This window comes from Nannobrachium achirus, assembly GCF_963921795.1.
Source record: "Nannobrachium achirus genome assembly, chromosome: 13".
NCBI classification, from domain to species: Eukaryota; Metazoa; Chordata; class Actinopteri; order Myctophiformes; family Myctophidae; genus Nannobrachium; species Nannobrachium achirus.
In genome coordinates this window covers 50401079-50422451 of record NC_137833.1, presented here as the reverse complement: position 1 = coordinate 50422451, position 21373 = coordinate 50401079, and the positions used below count along the sequence as shown (strand labels likewise).

Here is a 21373-nt window from a genome sequence, read left to right as displayed (position 1 = left end):
CCAACTCGCGTCACGGCAACCACACTTTCTAGTTTGTACTGCTTGCTGCGTGTGCCGCGTGAAGGCCAGAGAAAGACACTTTGGACTGGAACTATCAGGACTATGTTTGAGTGCTGCGGACTGCCCCAAAGTTCTCACCCGACGGCGGAGGAAGCGACGTCATATTTGGCTTCATGTCGGGGGGAAAGGGGGGCTTGACGTCCTGGTTGGGCGACAGGTACGGAGGAATACTGCTTCCTGGGGTCATGGGGGGCGTGGGGTTACCAGGGACAGGCGAGTGAGGGTAGTTACCAGGCCTAGGAGGCTGCAGAGACAGACAGACAGACAGACACAGAGAGAGAGAGAGAGAGAGAGAGAGAGAGAGAGAGAGAGAGAGAACATACAGTAACTGTTTAACACTTATTTGAACAAAATATCACTTACTGCATCTTTAACATATCCGTGTTAAACCGTACAGATTGGAAATGGAAAAATACGTCTTTTCACACTTTTAGAGCATATCTGTAGTTTTTATTTATTTATTTTATTCTTTATCTTTATTTTATTTTTTCTCTGTTAACACATCTGGTGCCAACCCCGAGTTTCCCGAGTTTGAAAAGGTACCACCCCTGTGCCAACCCCGAGTTTCCCGAGTTTGGGCCGTTTTTTTTTTTTTTTCAAAAATGATTTTTGGACCTCCAGAAATGTATTAGGCATGATCGCGATCGCGAAATTGCATGTTTAACCCCCATACCAACCCATTCTTTCAAACATGGCAGCCATGTTTGTTTACATCTGAAGAAAACATAATGGCTCCTAAATCATGAATGCCTTTTTTGTTTGAAAGCTGTGAACAGTGTGCACACACGTGGTGCATCATCTAGGCATGGGCGTGCACGATCCGTGCACTATAAATTACATGGAAGTCTATGGAGACCATGGCATCGCGGGACATTGAAGGGAAAAAATCATTAAGAACTTGTGCTTCATCTTCTGCTCTGTAAAGTTTTATTATTATTATTATTAGTGATAATATGGCCATACCTAACAGTAGTGAAAAACGTCAACTTCGGCTAATCCCCGCCAGCCACTGGTTCGCGTGGCTACCCCCTTCCCCCGCCTCCCTGTTCGTCCTATCCGCACAGCGGAGCCAGTGAGTTGCGCTGGCTTACCTCCGGTTAGGCCAATCACAAGCCGCGGCCGACATCTTATCTCCTATGAACACAAATTTGTTGTCGTAGCCGCTGTCTCGTCAGTCTATGGGAGCGACGCTGTGAGGCTCAGCGTCGCTCGTAAGCACTCCGGTCTTTACATATTAACTCATTTACTGCCTCACCCGATAATCCTGAGAAAAAGCCTCTCCGCCAGGCCCGATAAACCAGAGAATTTAATATGCTTTAATCGCTATAAAACATTTTAAAGTATGATCGCTGTTTACCGCTAAGCGGCTTCTAATCACCTGCGAAAAAGTGCTTCCGGTCTCATTTCCGGTCTACGCCGGATTTCCGTATCCGGTCGGGGGGGGGCGGGAACAGAGCGCAAGCTAACGTTAGCTATCATATAAACACTAGTAGACGGAGCTCAGCGATGGAAGAGTCTTTTTCAATGGGATTTCTTTTGTTTGAAAGCTGTGATCGGTGAACACACGCCTGGGGCATGATCGATGTGCACACACGCGCCCATGTTAAAAGGTAAGGACAGCGTGGCAGACAACCCCGAAAGTCGATGTTTTTTTAATAGCGGTAAATGGGTTAATGTCTTCAATGAGTTAGCCGTCCCGTCTTTACATATTAATGTCTTCAATGAGTTAGCCGTCCCGTCTTTACATATTAATGTCTTCAATGAGTTGTGGCCCGCCTACTTTTTGACCGTCAAATCCTTCCTGGGCTGTTTCTGTTTCACTAGGAAATTCGTCACCGTAAGGAAGTGGAGGAAGTGGAGAACTTCCGTTGCAGTCCGTCTTTAAAGATAATTGTGTTCACACACACACACACACACACAAAAGAAAGTTATGGATTTCCGCTTTTAACCAACTAAATAAAATGTGTCGAAAATAGTGATTTGAAGGGCAGGAAACGTACCCCATTGCCTTGGCTGTAGGAGTACCCGCCCCCAGAGAAGGTGGTACTCTGACCGTTGAATGGCTCTTGCTGTGAAGGACATACAAAAGAGGAAACAGAGTCTGGTTATTTGTTCATACTGGACCCATATCGCAGTTATTTCAAACTTCTCAAACTTTTTCAATCGAAAGGCATAAGGCCATGGACCCTCATTTGGTATGATTTGTTATCTCCGGGACCCCCACAATCAATGAATTTAGACTGTTTTTCATTGCACCCATGACTCACCTTTTTACCTACTGTCTTTGTTAATTTGGTTTTCTCTAATGTATCCGTAATTTTCTGTGTCGATTCCTGTATACTGTCTATTACATACTATATTATGCTGCTAAATGTATCAAGCTGTATAATATAGTACAGCACTTTTGTCAACCCTGGTTGTTTTTAAATATGGTATGCTCAAAAAATAAACTTGACTTCACACCGTCAAATCTTCAGTGTAAATTTGACTACCCAGGGGGTGTACACAATGGCTTTGGTCTCTGAGTTACAGAGCAGCAATGGTCCAAATACGGACCCTGGTGGACCCTAGTGCCGACAGTGAGAACCAGTTGTTTATACATCTAGGCCTGTGGTCCTTGAGGGGGTTCCAGGTGGTCCCCAGCTAAATGATGGAGAGTTGATAACCAAATGGACCATTATAGATCTTTAACTCTTGAGAGCGTGAAATGAAACCATTTTACCAACATCAATACACTTTGGAATTGTGGACAAAATCCAACGATAACAAAATATTCTAAGTTTTGGGTCTGATAGGTCTAAATCTCATCAAAAGGTGGTCCTCGGCTCAAATGCAGAATAAATAATGGACCTTGATATCGTCACTGTCTGCATGTTTTTCGCAATGTAAAGTCCTGCTTCATCATACAAGGCCGTCGCAACGGTTTTGGAGATACAAGGTTTCCACTCGACAAAAACGATATGAAAAAGGTTGAAAACCACTGATCTACTGTAGGCCAAAAAGGCCTATTAACCAAAGACACCTCACGCATGCAGCTCAGGGAGCTGTTTGGAGTTGGGAGTCGGGCTTACCTTGTAGTACTGGCCCATGGGCATGCCAGGCGGGTACTGCCCCTGTCCCTGCTGCCCTCCCGGCATCCTCTGGCCGGGGTAGTTGGGAGAGGGCAGCGGTCTGGAGGCATTGGCCGACGAGTACTGGCCCTGCTGGGGCGGGAACTGACCGTTGGGCCCATACTGCTGACCGCCGTACGGTGACTGGAAGGACAAGGGGGGTTCAACGGACAAGATTACACATCATTTCTGTCGGTTGGAAACCTCATGGTGGAAAAACTACTCACATTTAGACTGGGAAGCATTATTACTAGGGCTGGGATGCGATTACAATTTTTAATCTAATTACAGGCTCTGTGATTAATTAATCGCAATTAATCGCATTTTAGTCGCACATCGATATTTGACCTGAGAAGCATTTTGTTTCAAGTAAAACACATTTTGTTGTACGAGTGAATCAACAAGTGAGTTTTTTAAATCTAAATTTCGCATCCACTGGGCCAAGCAAAGCGCTCTGATCGGCTACTTCTCCCTTTGCGTTTGTTGTCTCTTCTTGATTGGTGCATCGCTATGATCAGTATGCCCGAAACTGAAGGTTTTGTGGTGCAAAAACTAAGTGCGATTAAAATGTGTTAATTTTTTTAATCGCGTTAATTGTCTGTAATTAATTAATCGCAATTAATCCCAGCCTTAAATATTACGCATTATTTTGTGCTTTAAAGGAGCTATAGTCAACTGTTTCTTGAAAAACGGATGCTAAATTAAAAATAATGTTTCGAAAATATTTTATAAAGAAATATGCTTCAAATATGTGTTTCTGTTCAAAAATGTCCATAAAAAGCGTAACATAATGATAAAATAATCATTTTGGCCATTGTAAGACTGACACTTTGTTTACATCCTAGTCTATTCTTTTATATGGGTTGATAGGATGTAAACAAAATGTCAGCCTGACAATTTCCAAAATGATTATTTTATCATTATTGTATGCTTTTTGTGGACATTTTTGAACAGAAACACGTATATGAAGCATATTTTCTTTTTTAATATTTTCGAAACATTATTTTTATTTTAGCATCCGTTTTTCAAGAAAAAGTTGACTATAGCTCCTTTAACTATTGAAAAATAGCAGATATACAAGCCTTGTAGACCTGCTATTTTTGAAAAATTGTGAATATTTCAAATCCTTCTAAGGTTTATTTGAAAAACCTGTTTCTATGTCAGTGGTGCTCAAACTTTTCCATGTGAAGGACCCCCAACATTATATGTATTTGGCCATGCATGGACCCCCATCTCAAAATATTTAGTTCCGGGGAAATACATAAATTCAAAGATTTGCTACACATTTTCATGCAGCTCCACTGTGCAAGCTCCACTGGAGCAGTTGGTAGCGAGGGTTAGGTGTCTTGCTCAAGGGCGCTCCCACAGCGGGTTTCTCCCCCTGGTCCCCCTCCCCCCACCCCCCCCTTTTTTCCCCACAAAAAACGAAGTACAATGGAGTCACTTGCCTCCAGTGTTGATTTCGTCGCCTAAAACTATGACGAAAATTGTGTGTCGACTGCGTTTTTTTACACTGACGAAAACAAAATAAAAACGAAATAAAAACTAAGCTGGGATGACTAAAACTAAGACTAAATATATTGACAATTTCGTCAACAAAATAAAAACTAGACTAAAACGTTAGAGGAGGAGAAAGTAATTTTATGTTTGGTTGCTCTCAGGTGTTGCTTGCTGAAAATAGCCGATCTACAAGCTCGCAACGCGTCGCAGCGCGACGCGTTGTGAGCTTGTAGATCGGCTATTTTCAGCATGCAACCAAGTGAAAAATCAGTCATTACGATGCCATCAAGGCATGCCAAAATACATTTTAGTTGACTAAATCAACTGTAGATTTAGTCAACTAAAATCTCATGATATTTAGTCGACTAAAATTAGACTAAAACTAAAACTTTTCAGGGAACTAAATTATGACTAAAACTAAGTGAGATTTTATTCAAAAGACTATGACTAAAACTAAATCAAAATTTGCTGTCAAAAACAACACTGCTTGCCTCTCCGGGGTACGGCCTCTTCATGGCCTGCATAGGCATGCCCTGTCTGGGCCCTCCTCCGGGATAGCCCTGCTGGGGCATCCGCTGTCCGTGCGCTCCGAACGGCCCCATGCCGGGGGCTCGAGCTTGGCCCATTCCCATGGACCCGGGCCCGCCCATGTTGGGGTTGTTCATGGACGACGGGTTCATGCCTCCGGGGGGCCCTCGCGGGCCGCCCTGGCTCATGAACTGGCTGTTGTAGGCCTGTGCGTGTGCGGGCCCCATCTGGAACGACGGACACATCTGGAGGGAGAAAGGACACATGTTTTATTTTTGGTGGGCGAGGCAAGGAAAGAGGCAACAGATCAATCTGTCATGTTCAGATCTTTATTGTGAGTCTCCGGTAAACCTTGAATGTTAAGTTCACATTCCTATAAGCCAATAATTTGATGACCAGCAGTGGTTCCCTATGGAGACACAAATAACCTGCTTTGTTCCCTATGGAAATGGTCTCCTCAAATTGTTGGCTTAGGAATGCAACAATTTGTGGACAAATAATATCCACAAATTCAAGTCTCCATGGGGTGAGTAATCGACAGAAAGATTTTCATTTTGGGGGTGAAATAAATCTTTAATTAAAGATTTGAGTACTTATTCCACCACTGACATTGTGCAGCTTTAAGGCCTTTGCACACAGCCCTGTTTTCCGTTTTGCCGCATGATTAAAACGCATTGGATTTGATGTGCAATGCAGTGCTGATCCGAAAAGGAGTCAATGAGTTTTGACCGCATGCGAAAAGACGCATGAATCGAACTGGGTTCAATCGGGGAAAAAAAACATACTGCCGCAGCCACTTGCCGCACGGCAAATTCGGAGCCGGTGTGCACAAGGTCATAGAGAATCATTAGCCTGGGTGCCAGCCTGTTCGCTCTGTTCTGCGATTTGTTTTGTCTCTCCGCATGACCGCATCACAGTCTGGAAAGCCTCGTATCTCGGGGAGGTGGGACATAGAAAGCGAGTGGAATCCAACCGTGGCTTGTTATTGGTCTGTGGTGCGTGGTGGGACAAATACACCAGTGTGTATTGGCTAGCTGATGACGTAGCTACCCTAACCCTACTCTGATTCGTTGGAACAACATCCAATCAGCAACGACGCCGCCTACGTCACAACTGATGTTCGGAAATACGAGTCAACTGAATCATTTCCAGACTGGAAATGAGAGACAAAACCAATCGCGGAGAGACAAAATGGAGAGATAAAACAAATCGCGGAATGGAGCGAACAGGCTGGCACCCAGGCTAGAGAATCATTGGTTTCTTTTTTAAAAATGAAATTGTCAGTTTTTTCTGTGTGAAAAATCACGCCTTGTCTGCAAAGTCCTTTTGGTTTAAATTGGTCTCACCTGTCCATACTGGTTCATCTCTTTGTTCTGGGTGTCCTGCTGCATGGCCGCCACCGTGGCCGTTGCCGTGGCCGTGGCCGTAGCGGCCGCAGCCGCCACCGCCGCGGCAGCTGCTGCCGCCGCCGGCTGCGTGAAGTCACCTCCGGGGCGCGCGTGGGGGGAGGGCATGCCCATGCCTCCTGGAGGGGGGCCGTTGGGACCCCCGGAATAACTGCAAGAAAAAAGAAATAAAATACTTGTTGTATTTTGACGTGTTATAAGCTTGTACATTTGCTATTTTTGAAAAATGTTTTTGGATCATTTCATAATTTTTCTCTTCTGCGGGCAAAATACATTATAAATGGTGGGGGACACAAAAACGTTTTGAGAAAAAAACCCGTCTTTAACCATATAAGGATATAGAGCGGACTGCGCCGCCCCTAGTTATTTTTTCAATGAAAGTTGGAAGTAGCTGAATAGGCCAATTTTGCGGCCCGCGAGGCACCGAGCAGGCACACTAGGGTACGCAGTATTATTAGCATTAGCCAGGGGCGTCACAAGGGGGGGGGGGGGGGGGGGGGGAGTGGGACTGAGTTACCAGGGCCCAAGGTGGAGGGGCAGATATACAAGCTTGTAGATCTGCTATTTTTGAAAAGTCGTGAAAATGAGTGCAAATCTTTGAATATATGTACTTTTTAAGCAAACATTTGTAACTAAAATTTTGCTTCCGGGGGGGGTCCCTGGAACTAAATATTTTGAGATGGGGGTCCGTGGCAAAATACGTATCATTTTGGGGGTCCTTGACATGAAAATGTTTGAGTACCACTGACATAGAAACATAGGTTTTTCAAAAAACCTTAGAAGATTTGAAATATTCAAAGGCTTGCACAAAGTTTCAAGATTTTTCAAAAATAGCAGATCTACAAGCTCGCAGCGAGCTTGTAGATCTGCAATTTTTCAATAGTTAAAGCACAAAAGGTGAGTGAATCCTTGCACCCAGGGCCCAGAATTTGGTTCGATACCCCTGTCTGTCTTTAACAATAGTACCTTCCGCTGTATCCCCCAGGGCCCCCCGGGTATCCGGGCCTGCCGTACATGCCCTGCTGCATGTAGGCCTGGTTGGAGCCCGGCCCTTTGGAGGGGAACTGCTGCTGCTGGCCGCTGAACTGCGGCGAGTTGAGCCCCCCTCCGCCGCCAGACATCCCCGAACCCATAGGGTGGCCGCCGCCCGGGTTCATGTGGTTGTTGCTGTTGACCATCGGGTTGGCCAACACCTGCACACACACGCACACACGCGCACACACACACACACACACACACACAGTCGAGGAGAAAGAAAAGAATAAGGAGAAAATAAGAGTATAGAATATTTTTCGTAAATGAAAGCCTGCAACTTAAAGCCTGTAAAGTAGCAAAAGTAGCAGATCGAAAAGAGGATCTGCTACTTTTGATGCTTTTGTGTGACGCTGTAGTATGATCAAGTAGGGCGTTAATTTACGAGAAAAAAAAACCCACAAACCGTTAAAGATGGGGTGCCATCCCCCCCCCCCCCCCCCCCCCGCCCCAGGTATTATGATTATACTAGGAGGAAGATTAAAATAAATAAATAAATAAAATAAAGTGTACAGAAAGAGTTAAAATTAGGTTTTTATGTGGCCACACCCACCAGTTCATTAAGTATGCCTGGTTGTTCAGGTGGGTGGTGACCCAGCTGAAGTTAGCCTCACCCACAGTGTTGGGTGAATGGTAAAAGGGGAGGGGATGAGTTTATGATGTCATTAATTCAGTGTTTTTCAATCTGGCCTATTGACTGATAGGCTTTCAGCTTTCAGGAAGAAACCAAAAATACTCAGGGAAGGCAAATTTGCATATTATAACCCCACCTGGTGGTCTATTAGAGTAATGTTAACTCCATAGACACTTACAAAACAGAAAAAATACAAAACTATGGCAACACCTCTTCTCTAGACTCTTTGATGCATGATTGTGTGTTTTGGAGGCCAAGGGGGCACAATGAATGATAACTCACGTGACTTTGGGAGGTGTTGGTCACGCCCCACACCGTCGTGACCACGGAGAGAGACCCGGGCGGCTGGCTGGTGTTCTGCTGCCATGGGACCGAGTCGTAGGGGAAGGAGCCATCACTGTGACACACAGGGACGTGCAGAGAGTGTTAAGCCCTTTGCACACAGGACAGTTGCGTTTTTTTCGTTTGAGGCATGAATAAAACGCATTGGATTTGGTGTGCAAGGCTGTGCGGAATCGGCGCTGCGGATCCAAAAAGCAGTCATAAAAGGAGTGATGAGTTTTTTACCGCATGCGACAAGACGCACGAATCGAACTGGTTTCGATCGAGAAAAAAACGCACGGCGGCAGCCACTCGTCGCACGGCTAATTCGGAGCCGGTGTGCATGAGGTCATAGAGAATCATTGTTTTCTTTTCAAAAAATTATATTGTCCGTTTTATCCGTGCGGTTAAACGCGCCTGTGTGCAAAGGGCTTTAGAGAGGCAGGGGCTGAAACATCTGAAAGGGCCTTTTGGTGGAAATATTGAAAATAGCCGACCTCCAAGCTCACAACGCGTCGCAGCGCGACGCGTTGTGAGCTTGGAGGTCGGCTATTTTCAGTACTTTATACAAAGGCAACGTGTTCAAGTTCAGGAGAGTTTGGACATGGCAATTCTCCTGAATGCTGCCTTCAGGTATGGCATGGAAAAAAAATTGCATTTCTTTCACCATAGTGAAAACTGAATTCATGGTCTGGAGTGGGCACTTTTTATAGACGGATAAAAGGGCAGGGGCCAAGCCCCCTTTCATGCCTATGTGTGCATGTATATCTGCTATTTCTCAATAGCTAAAGTCTAAAATGATTAAGGCCCCTCCACCTTGGGCCCTTGTAACTCTGTCCCACTACTCCGCCCCCCCCTTGTGACGCCCTTGGACATATCACTGGAAAGCAAAGACCCAAACACTCAACATTGCGTCAGTACAGCTTTTAGTTGTCCTAGAAAACTGCAGAGAGAGAGCGAGAGATAGACTGCCAAAAAAGTCTTACATGCACTCCAAAAAATGTGAATAGTTTGGGGACTATGTCCTGGCCAATGGCCAGATTCGTTTTTACTTAAGTAAAAGTAGCAATATCACAATGTAGAAACACTACTCTATCCTGATTCCCAGCCAAATAATGAATAATGGCTTTGTGATTAAATCTTAGTAGCTTATAATGGCATTATGATTATGTATTCTGACTCAAAAGACATAGTTCTTGTAGATAATATAACTCAACTGGCTGAAAAGGCTCGAACAAGTCTTGGGTTTATATACTTTCAAGCCGAGCAGTTTCAGCTGGAGATAAATTCTGTGATGCCGTAATTCTTAATACAGCAAGTAACAGCATCGCAATCATTTGAACAACTTTATCCATTTACCGTACACATTGGCGATTAGAAAATAGCAGATGTACTACAAGCTTGTACATCTGCTATTTTTTAACATAAAAAATACATTTAGAATTTATTTTTAACACAAATCTTCTCTCCCCGTTTTATTGTTGTGTTTGTGAGGGAACCTGGGAGGGCGGGCATATGTGGGGTTGTATGTCTGTATACTTGAAAAGTCCTATAAATAAAGTTTTATAAAAAATGGAATCTAGCCTGCAGGCTGCCTAGAGGGCGGGCAAAAGACTGCTCTTGTCATAGGTCACTGATCACATGATTATCCGGTTTTAGGCAACACATAGATAGACTTTGCTAAATTGCTATAGTCTGGTTTGGTTCATGGTAGAAGACAGAGTGCAACGTCTCTCAATTGCTCGTCTGTTCTTAACTCACTTAGCGCCGAGCGAGCCAGATTTCAATATGAATCTGCGCTTATAACGCCAGGAAATAGCTATATTGAATCCCCAAAATCACATTACATAAACAGGTACACGTGCCTGCGGATGCCACAAGATGACCACTAGAGTGAGCCATAGCTCATAGACTTTCCATGGTCCCATGTTAAGTCAGAATAAAAAACAAGGTTCATGACATAACAGGATGGTACAATGACATGCTCTCCATTGACATTCAATGGACAGGCCGCGGGCCGCCATTTGAGCTCAATACTGCTCAATTCGTGCTTGATCGTCTCAAACCACCATTGGTATGGGCATCGGAACGTATATAGATGCCACACAGAAAGTTTCCGAATCAAAATCCGACCTAGTGAAGCTACGTGAGGGTCGGATGGTTTGCATTGAGCCTAGCGGCTAACAGAGGCCTACGTAAACAGGAAGCTATGGCTTAAAGGTGACGTCATAATCGTATCCTTTTTTTTCACGGTTTTCATCTGTATGCTAGTCGAAGGTAAGCTAACCGTTCCGCTCCGTCTATCAACCCAAATTAAAAGCTTAAACAATGCTTTTATATAAAAGTCGCTCCGAGTCGCTCGGCACCAAACGCCATCATTAGTTAGTCGCCCCGAAAGTCGCTCGGCGCTAAGTGAGTTAAGATACTCAGAGGCTCATTGCCCAGATACCTGTCAAACTATTACTTCTCTGTTCTCTTTGAATATACCTTATGATTCTACGGAGCTTTATACCAATATGTTTTCTTTTGTATTGTAATGTAATTGTATTATACATATTACTGATGAATTTAATACAATGGACCACAATGGAAACAAGTCCCTGGTGATTTTTGTGTTATCCTTTTTAGCATTACCTTTGCCTGTACTTCCTGTACTATTACTACTGTACTGTACTATTAATAATCGAGTTACTAAAGTATTCAATCAATACTTCATACTTCCATACATCAGTCCAAATTGGTATATACTGGAAATGGCAGAGATTACTATTGAAAATGGGTGGTGGTCCCCTTTAAAGGGATAGGGAATATGTCCTGCCAAAAAGGGTTAGGCAACTTCCAAATGTTTTGGTTCTCAGTTTCAAAACATCTCTCCAGGATAACAGCAAGAAGGACTTTGTCTGCGAGGGGGGGTTTGCTTCCCTCGTGGAAAAGAAAGAAACTGTGATGAAATTTGGGAGTTACTAGATAGATAGATAGCTTTGGGGCACTTGGAATGTTTGACATCCAGATTGAGATCCAAACATTTTCAGGCCAAAATATGAGAACGTTTGACTCAAAATAAACACACCAGGTCACACTTAAAGTAACTTGGTGCATTCATACTAATACTTAAGGACCATTCTCAGGTACGTTTACTTTACTTGAGTATGTTCATGTGTCAATACTTTATACTTTTTTTGTTTTTACTCCACTACAATTATTTGAAAACTTTACTAGTTACTTTGCAGACCTAGAATATTTATACAAAATATTGCATTAATCATTTCTTGAGCCCTATAAGCTATTTGAAGATAGCTGATCTAGAAGCTTGTAAATCGGAAATAGTTTTTAACACATTTAATTTGTAAGTATATTATATATCGTAGTTGTCGGGTGGAAACCTTGTATGTCCAAAACCGTTCGTTTCTAGTGAAAACAGCCGATCTACAAGCACACAACGCCTCGCGGTGTGTGCTTGTAGATCTGCTGTTTTCACTACTTTTGTGCGACGGCCTTGTCTGATGAAGCAAGGCTTTACTTCGCGAAAAAAACGTACACATTTGAAACTTGGAGATACGAGGTTTCTGCCCGACAGTGACGATATATAATATTATATAAATTATACATATACTGTATATTTTGATGCCGACTCTCTTACATGTTCGCTCATGCCAAATTCTTAATACAGGCTTTTTTTTACACGTAATGGTATTTTTTTATGCGTTTACTTTTACGGAGTAGCAATGAAAGAGAACATGGAGTGCCTCAATTCCACCGTTGCTTTTGGAACGGCGGTGTGTTGTTCGTTTCTCTAGAGGTGAGCCGTTTGGAATGGACGCCGCGTTCAATGTTTTCTTACAAATGCTCAACATATCCCAGCATCCTCAGCGGAGGGTGAGTGTACTCTTGGCAGCCCAAACCCCAGGCAACAGTGAGTGAGCACAGAACGTTCTACAAACTATGACTTCACTGCTCTCTTTCCTGCGTGTGTGTGTGTGTGTGTGTGTGTGTGTGTGTGTGTGTCAGGGGCGTCAATTGGGTATGGCAGGGGTATGCAGCTGCCATACCCTGGGTCCAGGGGGGAAAATAAAAGTTACTTTTAAATATAAATCCATGAATGTCTCTTTGTCTATCCGTTCTGGTTATTACGTTGTTAAATTACAGTAAAAAACAAAATGGTCTCTTTAACGAGGTATATTATAATTATATTCTCCACCCTTGTATTCTCCCCATCTCCCAGGTTCCGCAAGTCAGCTGCACAGGTGCAATTCATTATTGTTAATTGTGGCACGTTTACCAACATGTCAAGTTTAGCTGCACTTGAACAACCATTCCAGGCTGCCATATCCAGCCCAAGAAACCGTAGAAACGGGGGGAAAAATTGAATGTATTTCTTGAAATAAATGTATCCTGAATGTTGCTAAGGTATGGCAAGACACCAGTCATGTTGCCATACCTTAGCTTTTTCTGAACTGACGCCACTGATGTGTGTGTGTGTGTGTGTGTGTGTGTGTGTGAGAGCGCGCGCGTGTGTGTGTGTGTGTGTGTGTGCCTGCATTACCAAATGTCCCCACAACGTAGACATAGTAGATTTTGACAAATAGACATTGTGAACACAATTTCCCAGGTCTTCACAAAATAAATGGTTGTTTTAGGGGTTTAGGGTTAGAGTAATGCCTGTCTTATACAGTACCTTGTTGTGTGCCCGTGTCGGGGGGCGGAAACAGCCGATCTACAAGCTCACACGACATTACGCCGCGAGCTTGTAGAGCTGCTATTTCTGCTGCGTGACACCGGCAACACAACAAAGCGTATATCTGCACATTTCTAAAGAGACAATTTAAGGACTAAATACCTCTAAAATAAATACATCAAAAGTTAATAATAAGACCATTACTACGTCAAAAGTAACCAACAAACCATACTGTAAGAAAGTGTCAAACATTTGCCAAATTGTCAAATATGACCTGAGAAAGAGGCACAAATAGGCTATAATTATGCACAGCAGCCATATTGGAGAGAAGTTGGATCTCTTCTCACTTCCTTCAAAGGTGTTAACAATGATACTAATGAAATCTGTTCCATTTCATGTTGGCACAGTGGTTCTCACACTTTTTATTTCAAGGACCCCCATAACTCTGAGAGTGTACAAATGGAACCAAATGGACCTGTAAGGGTCCATTTGGTTCCATTTGTACACTCTTAGAGTTACACATCTTTTTAAGGGGTCATTTGGAACCTCCAAGGGGAGCCAACATTCACAATATCAGCACCCTGACTCTGTTTGACCAGAATGGAACAGAGCCTTCATTAGTATTATTATTATTAGTATTATTAGTATCATTAGTATCATTGGTAACACCTGAGAAGGAAGTGAGAAGAGACCCAACTTCTCTCCAAAATGGCTGCTGTGCATATAGCCAGAAACTAGGGGAACACTGGTATAAGGTAGTAGCAGTGTATACTGACTTGACGTGTGTGAGTCCAGGCTTGAGGCTGTTCATGGTGGGCTGCATGGGCGGGCCTTTGCCCTGCGGCGGCTCGTTCTGCCGGTTCTTCTGGTGACGCAGGAGCAGCAGACGACCCAACTCCTCGCACCACGAGGACAGCAGGGCTGCAGAGGGACACACACACACACACACACACACATTCAGGTTAGTGTTCTTGCCCCGTCTCTCACTTCACAGACATAATGTATGCTGAACTGTGCATGCACATGAATGTACATGGTGGGGACACAGAAAGAAAAGACACGCGCACGGCGCACCCATATGTAACGCCCAGGGTTTGAACCCGGGTGTCCGGACCAAAGCGATATCCCCATGAACCGGGGGAGATACTAGAATTTTGAGGCCATCAGGATAAGGCAGTGAGTCACTCTACTACATACACATATACCGTACGCACACACACGCACACACACAGCCACGCACACACGCGCATGCACACACACATACACATGATAAACCCGACCCATATTTGCATACTGGGCCCTGATTGGGCCCTCACTACTTCGGATGGAGAGAAATCACAAACGAGCGGTGCCAGACCAAATCTGCCGAGGGCATTTTCTTTCTTCTTTGCAATGGTAGATTTGTATGGTTTCACACTCACACAAAAGCATACACACACACAAACAATACAAACACAATCCATCACCGTGCATTCCTTATGACACAGTCCAGGTACTGTATGTAAAGACAAAAATACCTCCCGAATACTGCAGTCGGTTTGAGACTTCATTCACCTTTTTAAAAAACTCCATTCACAATAATTTACAGCTTCACATAAAACATGTCCCTGCCCCCTGCCTCGTATTTCAGCGCTCTACCTTGTAAAAAAAACGTTGCCATCTCTGATTATGTCGAGGTTAAGCTGACTCGACAGAGATATATATCGACTTTGATGAAGTGCAGTGTGTGTGCTGCCACACACAGTGCTATTTCACACTATTCCTTTTGGCCTCCGGGGGGCAGCCTAACTCAATAAACTGCTCGCTGTCATGTTGAAGGCTGTGTGTGGATTTCACTGGCACACTGAGAGACACATACACAGTACAGTGTACTGAGTACACACAGTCTCCATCTATCTGCAGAGACTGGTCTCTATCAGCCCTACTAAAGGACCTCCCCCTGTCTGTTTCTTCAGGATGCACAGAGAGAGAGAGAGAGAGAGAGAGAGAGAGAGAGAGAGAGAGAGAGATGGAATCTAATCGTACAGTAGGCCTATACAGTATGTCTAGTGGTTCCAAATGTTTTCAGGTCAAGGTCGCCCAATGTTATACCCCCACTTTTTACAGTCTATGAGTTTGCCGCTCTGACATCATGCTTTGATGTCACTGTGATGTCCGGCACATCTTGTCCACATATCCGTGTATCTCTGAAGGTCACGCCTGACACTGTGGTTCCCTTGACACATCACTGTGTAATCACAGGTGACATCACCTATGTAAAAGTCCATATAGGGGTATTCCCCAGAATCCCCCTTTATGGCCATAAATGAAGATCCCTGATGTCATCGATATATATCACTGGCCAGATGGCCAAGACATGGCCTATATCTGTGTGGCTGGTTCAGATAGGGATCTCCATGTATGGGCATAAAAGATATTGTATGTTGTAATGTAATGGGAACCACTCTAACAGAATCCCTTTTATATTATATGGTGGAAGACAGCCCATATCTGTGTGGCTGGTTCAGACAGGGATCTCCATGTATGGGCATAAAAAGGATGTACTATATTCAGTACATGGATCTCCATATATGGGTAACTAGTCCGATATACATCACTGGCCAGATGGCCAAGAATTGGCCCGACCTCACCCTTTAGGGCGAGGTCGCATGTTGCCCTGAGGCGTCTTACTAGCAGTGTTGGGCAGTAATGAATTACTAATAATATATTAATGTAATATTATTACTTCACCCAGTAATGAGTAAGGTAAGGTATTACTCTGCCAAAAAGTAATATTGCCCAACACTGCTTACTAGTTATACTGTAGGTGAAAATGTTCAAAACATCTCAGCCAGACTTCACTCCAACGATTGAAGTCAGACTAAATCGATCCCCATGGGAAAATTCCCAGCATCCCGGCAGATCAACAAGCTAACAGCGTGTACAGCGCGTTGCAGCGCGGCACATTGTGTGCTTGCAGATCTGCCATTTCCATTATGGTCCTGTGTGTTTTAAAATTGATGATAAAGTATAGCGTGTGCTGTAGGAGGGGCGTGGCTAGCTTGATTGACAAGCTCCCAACCAATAGCATTCAATGACCCATCCCCCGCTCTGTCCCAACCAATAGAATTGAGGGACTCCGGCTCCGCTCAACTAATATGGAGTTGAAGTGGTTAAACCACTTTCAGCCTGACCTCCATCTTGCAGAGTAAAGAAAAATACAATATTTTTCCTCTGAGTTGTAGTGGATTATTTATGAAGTAATAAGTATTGGAAACATTTGCATTGCAGTAATTCAAGTAAAAGTACCTCAAATACCCGTACTTAAGAAGGCTACAGTACTTGAATAAATGTACTTGTAGATGCTTTCCGGCAGTGCTGTTAAGAGCACTGCTCTATGACTCTCCTCCAGCTGCTCCTAACGACTCTCACTGTCTTCCACGTATGGATCGCGTCTAGCAGATTACCAAGCGTGTTTAGGAAGGGAGCGTTCGTTTTATGGTTAGATGTCACAGTTATTGTCCACGACATTCAGTTATTGTCCACGACATTGCAAGCGCGAGTTACGAAGCCGTGGTGAATGCAATCGTTATATTCAAGCCCACGATAAACGCATTCTATTCACATATTCTATTCATATATATATAGGCCTATATATATATAAAAAGCTTGCAATACGTCGCAGGGTGTAGATAATAATCTAAATCTACAAAGTAAAAATATTCTCAAATAACTGTAGTGGAATAAATAAAAAAACATAGGACGATATCTTCCTCAGAGATGCAGTAAAGTATAAAGTTTCCCCCCCCCCCCAAAAAATGCACATACTCAAGTAAAGTAAAAGTATCTAAAAATTGAACTTTAAAGCAGTGGTTCTCAACATGTGGGTCGGGACCCACCAGGGGGGTCCCCAAATTATTTTGGGGGGTCCCCAGATGTACAAGCACACAACGCCTCGCGGTGCGAGGCGTTGTGTGCTTGTAGATCGGCTGTTTTCACTAGTTTAAATCATTTTTAAAATTCTAAATACAAAACAAACGGTTTTGGACATACAAGGTTTCCACCCGACAACGACGAAATATAACTCATGTAATTGGCCCACTGGCTTGTCACTTGTCATGATCTGAAATGGCAAATATAGAGAGAGATCGCTCTCTATAGCGCGCAATGAGAGCCTCTCCAACTCTTTTTCCCGGGCTGAATCAGGGGCCCAGCACGTCCCTGCTTTTTACCACCAGTGGCTGGCGTTCTGCTCGGCCTCTCCATCCATAAAACAAGACACCTTCCCATCCTGTCCTCCTAATGAACAGCCTGGGACGTCCTCAACACACATCTGAGGGGTCAATATTTCAAGACTTCTGATAATGATGAAGCTATGGACAGGGGTGTCCCACCAAATTCTGGGCCCTGGGTATACAAGGATTCACTGTGGGCCCCTAATGTTCTTCATAGGGGGGAAAATAGCAGATACACAAGCTCGCAGCGCGGCACCGAGAGCCGTCCTGCGAGCTTGTTTATCTGCTATTTTTTTAAATCGTGAACGTTTCTGCAAGTCTTTGAATATTTCAAATCCTTGGAAAAACCTATGTCAGTTTCTATGTCAGTGGTGCTCAAACCTTTTCATGTGAAGGACCCCCAAAATGATGACCCCCCCATCTCAAAATATTTAGTTCCAGGGACCCCCCCAGAAGCAAAATTTGAGTTACAAATGTTCACTTAAAAATATACAGATTTGCACAAGACTTTTCAAAAATAGCAGATCTACAAGCTCGCAGCGCTAGTAACTCAGTCCCCCCCCCCCCCCTTGTGCCGCCCCTGGCTACGGATCCCAAAGAGTAGGTTTCATGAGGATAGGATCATCTGAATTCTTGTCGAGGCACGGAAGAGAGGAGAGGAGAGGAGAGGGGAGGGGAGGGGAGGGAGACGTGACGAGACGAGACGATAGACCCTATCTTTGTCCATGCCTTGCCTCTTATCCCTAGACGTCTTTGTTCTTTGTATTTAGATTTTTATTATTGCGACCGAAGGTCACAGTTTACAATGAGAAATGTCACAGCTTGTCCGTGTGTAGACGTGTGTGTATTTTTACATCAGGTTGGTTCCATTGACACATCACATGTGACATCACATGTGGTATCACAGGTGACATCACCTTTGTAAAAGTCCATACCTGGGTATTCCCCAGAATCCCTTTTATGCCCATATATGAAGATCCCTGATGTCATCGATATATATATCACTGGCCAGATGGCCAAGACATGGCCCATATCTGTGTGGCTGGTTCAGATAGGGATTTCCATGTATGGGCATAAAAGATATTGTATGCTGTGATGTCATGGGAACCACTCTAACAGAATCCCTTTTATGCCCATATATGGAGATCCCTGATGTCATCAATAATAAGCCTATATCTAACAGGACTTCAAATGGGAATGCCCATATATGGAGGAAGACAGCCTATATCTGTGCGGCTGGATCGGACGGGGATCTCCATGTATGGGCATAAAAGGGATGTACATGGATCTCCATATATGGGTAACTGGTCCGATGTACATCACTGGTCAGATGGCCATGAATTAGCGCGACCAATAGCTGATCTACAAGCTGACAACGTGTCGATGTAGGTCGTCCATTTGAAGTATTTAAAACAAGTTTTTCAAAATAGTAACAAAGGGCAAAGACGTTTAGGGATAAGGGGTAAGGCGTGGACGAAAATAGGGCTCATATTTTCTTTCCCTCTAGAGCAGTGGTCCTCAAAGTGGATTTCAGGTACTCTCTAGGTTCCTTTATGGGGGTCTAAATTGACCCTTACAAATCTGTAACTTTGACAGTGTACAAATGGAAACAAATTAATTTGGTTCCATTTGTACACTGTCAGAGTTAACACATGGGGCCGCTCAATGGTAAACAAGCCAACATAACGTTTTAAATGTATAGCACATTTTCTAAAGTGTCAATGTAAGGACTTTTTAACACCTCTAAAATGACAAATTAAACATTGGCCAAATTGTGAAATATTAGGCAGCAATTGTGAAAATAGCCGATCTACATGCTCACAACGCCTCGCAGCGCGAGGCGTTGTGAGCATGTAGATCTGCTATTTTCACAATGGGGCTTTTAAGCCGTGACATAATTTTGTAGGCAGAGGAGAACTCTGCCCCCAGAGCATTTTCTGTCCCTCGCTATTTCAACAGATCCGAGACAAAAATAACGACTAAAGTATAATTCTACCACTTTCCTGTCAACAACAAAGAGAAGAAAAATTAGTAAATAGTAAAAATAGTAAAAAGATTCACGGTCGCTGGGGGCAGAGTTCTCCTCTGCCTACAAAATGATGCCCCATAGAACCATGTTATACAAAATGTAATTCCTCAACTCTTAGTGCTCGTCAGGGTGGGGGGGGGGGGTCCCCCAGTTAAAATATGATTATTTTGGGGGTCGCGTTCTGAAAAGGGTGAGAAGCACTGCTCTAGAGGGGTGGAGAGAGCCAGGCCTCCTAGTTAAAGAGAAATTATTCCACCCTGCCATTACGGAGGGCTTATCTCCCCACTAAATCACCACCTCCAAACGCCTTGGACCGGCCCTGCTCAGCTGACAACCCACCATTTAGACCTAAACACCAGCTCCACGCGCACAGCCCACGCAGACAGCCAGGGGGTGTCGCACCAAATTCTGAGCCCTGGAGTACAAGGATTCACTGCGAGGGCCCCCCCATGAATGTTCTTCATATAGTGGGAGGAGGGGGTTTAACCCATTTAGACAGGGAACGCATTATGAAGCATTATTTTGGGCTTTAGCTATTGAAAAATAGCAGATATACAAGCTCACAGCGCGGCACCGAGTGCCGCGCTGCGAGCTTGTAGACCTGCTATTTTTGAAAAATCGAGAAAACTTCTGCAAGTCTTTGAATATTTCAAATCTTTCTGTTTCTATGTCAGTGGTGCTGCTCAAAACATTTTCATGTGAAGGACCCCCAAAACTATATGTATTTGGCCACGGACCCCCATCTCAAAATATTTAGTTCCAGGGACCACCCCCAGAAGCAACATTTTAGTTACAAACGTTCGCTTAAAAAAAGTACATATATTCGCAAGACTTGCACACATTTTCATGACTTTTCAAAAATAGCAGATCTACAAGCTCGGTGCCACGCTGTGAGCTTGTATATCTGCTATTTTTCAATAGCTAAAGTATAAAATATTTAAGGCCCCTCCTCCACCTTGGGCCCTGGTAACTCAGTCCCACTTTTCCCCCTCAAATAACCCTTGTGACGCCACTGCAGACAGCCAAACAGTTAGACTTGGCAGAGAGAGAGACACAGGCCAGGGGGGGGGGGGGGGGGGGGGGGAATATACTTTTCTGCTGGCTTAAGGAGAACAACAGTGCCAGGCCTCGGCCCCGCTGTGTGCAGAACGAACCGATAGGCCAAAAGGCCAGTCATAATAGAGAGAAGGTATTCTTCTGGTGCAGCACGAATTTAGCAAGCTTAGCAGAGTCTACATTAGCGGTTCTCTACCGTGCGCGAGCTATAGCAGCTAGCAGTCCACGGCTCAGAAGGGGCGGGGATACACTAGGAGTATCACTCCGGCCAATAGATGCCTTAATGGTCCACGTCACATTGATATAAACCAGTATGCGCACGCCGGTCGGCACCAAATGAACCCCACCGTTCATAGGATGCAATGGATGGCACTCGTGTTTAAAAATGCATTCCATCAAACTTTCAGATGCCGTTTTTCTCCCAGTGTGGAGGAAGAATGCTTAGGATTTTTACTGTAAATTCTCACTCTTGAAATATATAATCCTTAGTTTCTGTTGTTTGTAAACAATAATAGCGATTCAAAACAGTTGTCCTTCAAACCCCACCTCTATTCACCGTCATCAGAACAGAGGGAGTGCTCCTCTTGATCACCCACCCGATCCACTGGATCACCAGAGCGTCTACTGCTCGCCCAGCTGCAGTCCATGAAGCCTAATTATGCTCCGTCCTGCGACGGTGTCGCGCGCAGAGCCGCAGACCTCCAAGCTCAGAAGGGTTGCATTGGTGACGCGATGTGAGTTTGTATATCAGCTACTCGGTTGACGTGGAACACCGTTGCGCAATGAAGTATATGTCTCGATAAGGGCG

The 21373-nt window shown here is 44.2% G+C and overlaps 1 protein-coding gene across 1 annotated transcript in view; it reads right to left on the bottom strand.

Moving 5' to 3' along the window:
* The window catches only part of zmiz1a (zinc finger, MIZ-type containing 1a), a 223293-nt gene that overhangs the window by 13435 nt on the left and 188485 nt on the right, over positions 1-21373 (bottom strand). Inside the window, exons 6-14 of the mRNA XM_080740460.1 lie at positions 14043-14187; positions 8553-8667; positions 7571-7797; positions 6545-6755; positions 5162-5443; positions 3132-3314; positions 2061-2129; positions 1841-1939; positions 139-304 (exon numbers count right to left, since the gene is read on the bottom strand). Coding sequence (XP_080596586.1) covers positions 139-304; positions 1841-1939; positions 2061-2129; positions 3132-3314; positions 5162-5443; positions 6545-6755; positions 7571-7797; positions 8553-8667; positions 14043-14187 — 1497 coding nt within the window. The remainder of the gene's footprint in view (positions 1-138; positions 305-1840; positions 1940-2060; positions 2130-3131; positions 3315-5161; positions 5444-6544; positions 6756-7570; positions 7798-8552; positions 8668-14042; positions 14188-21373) is intronic.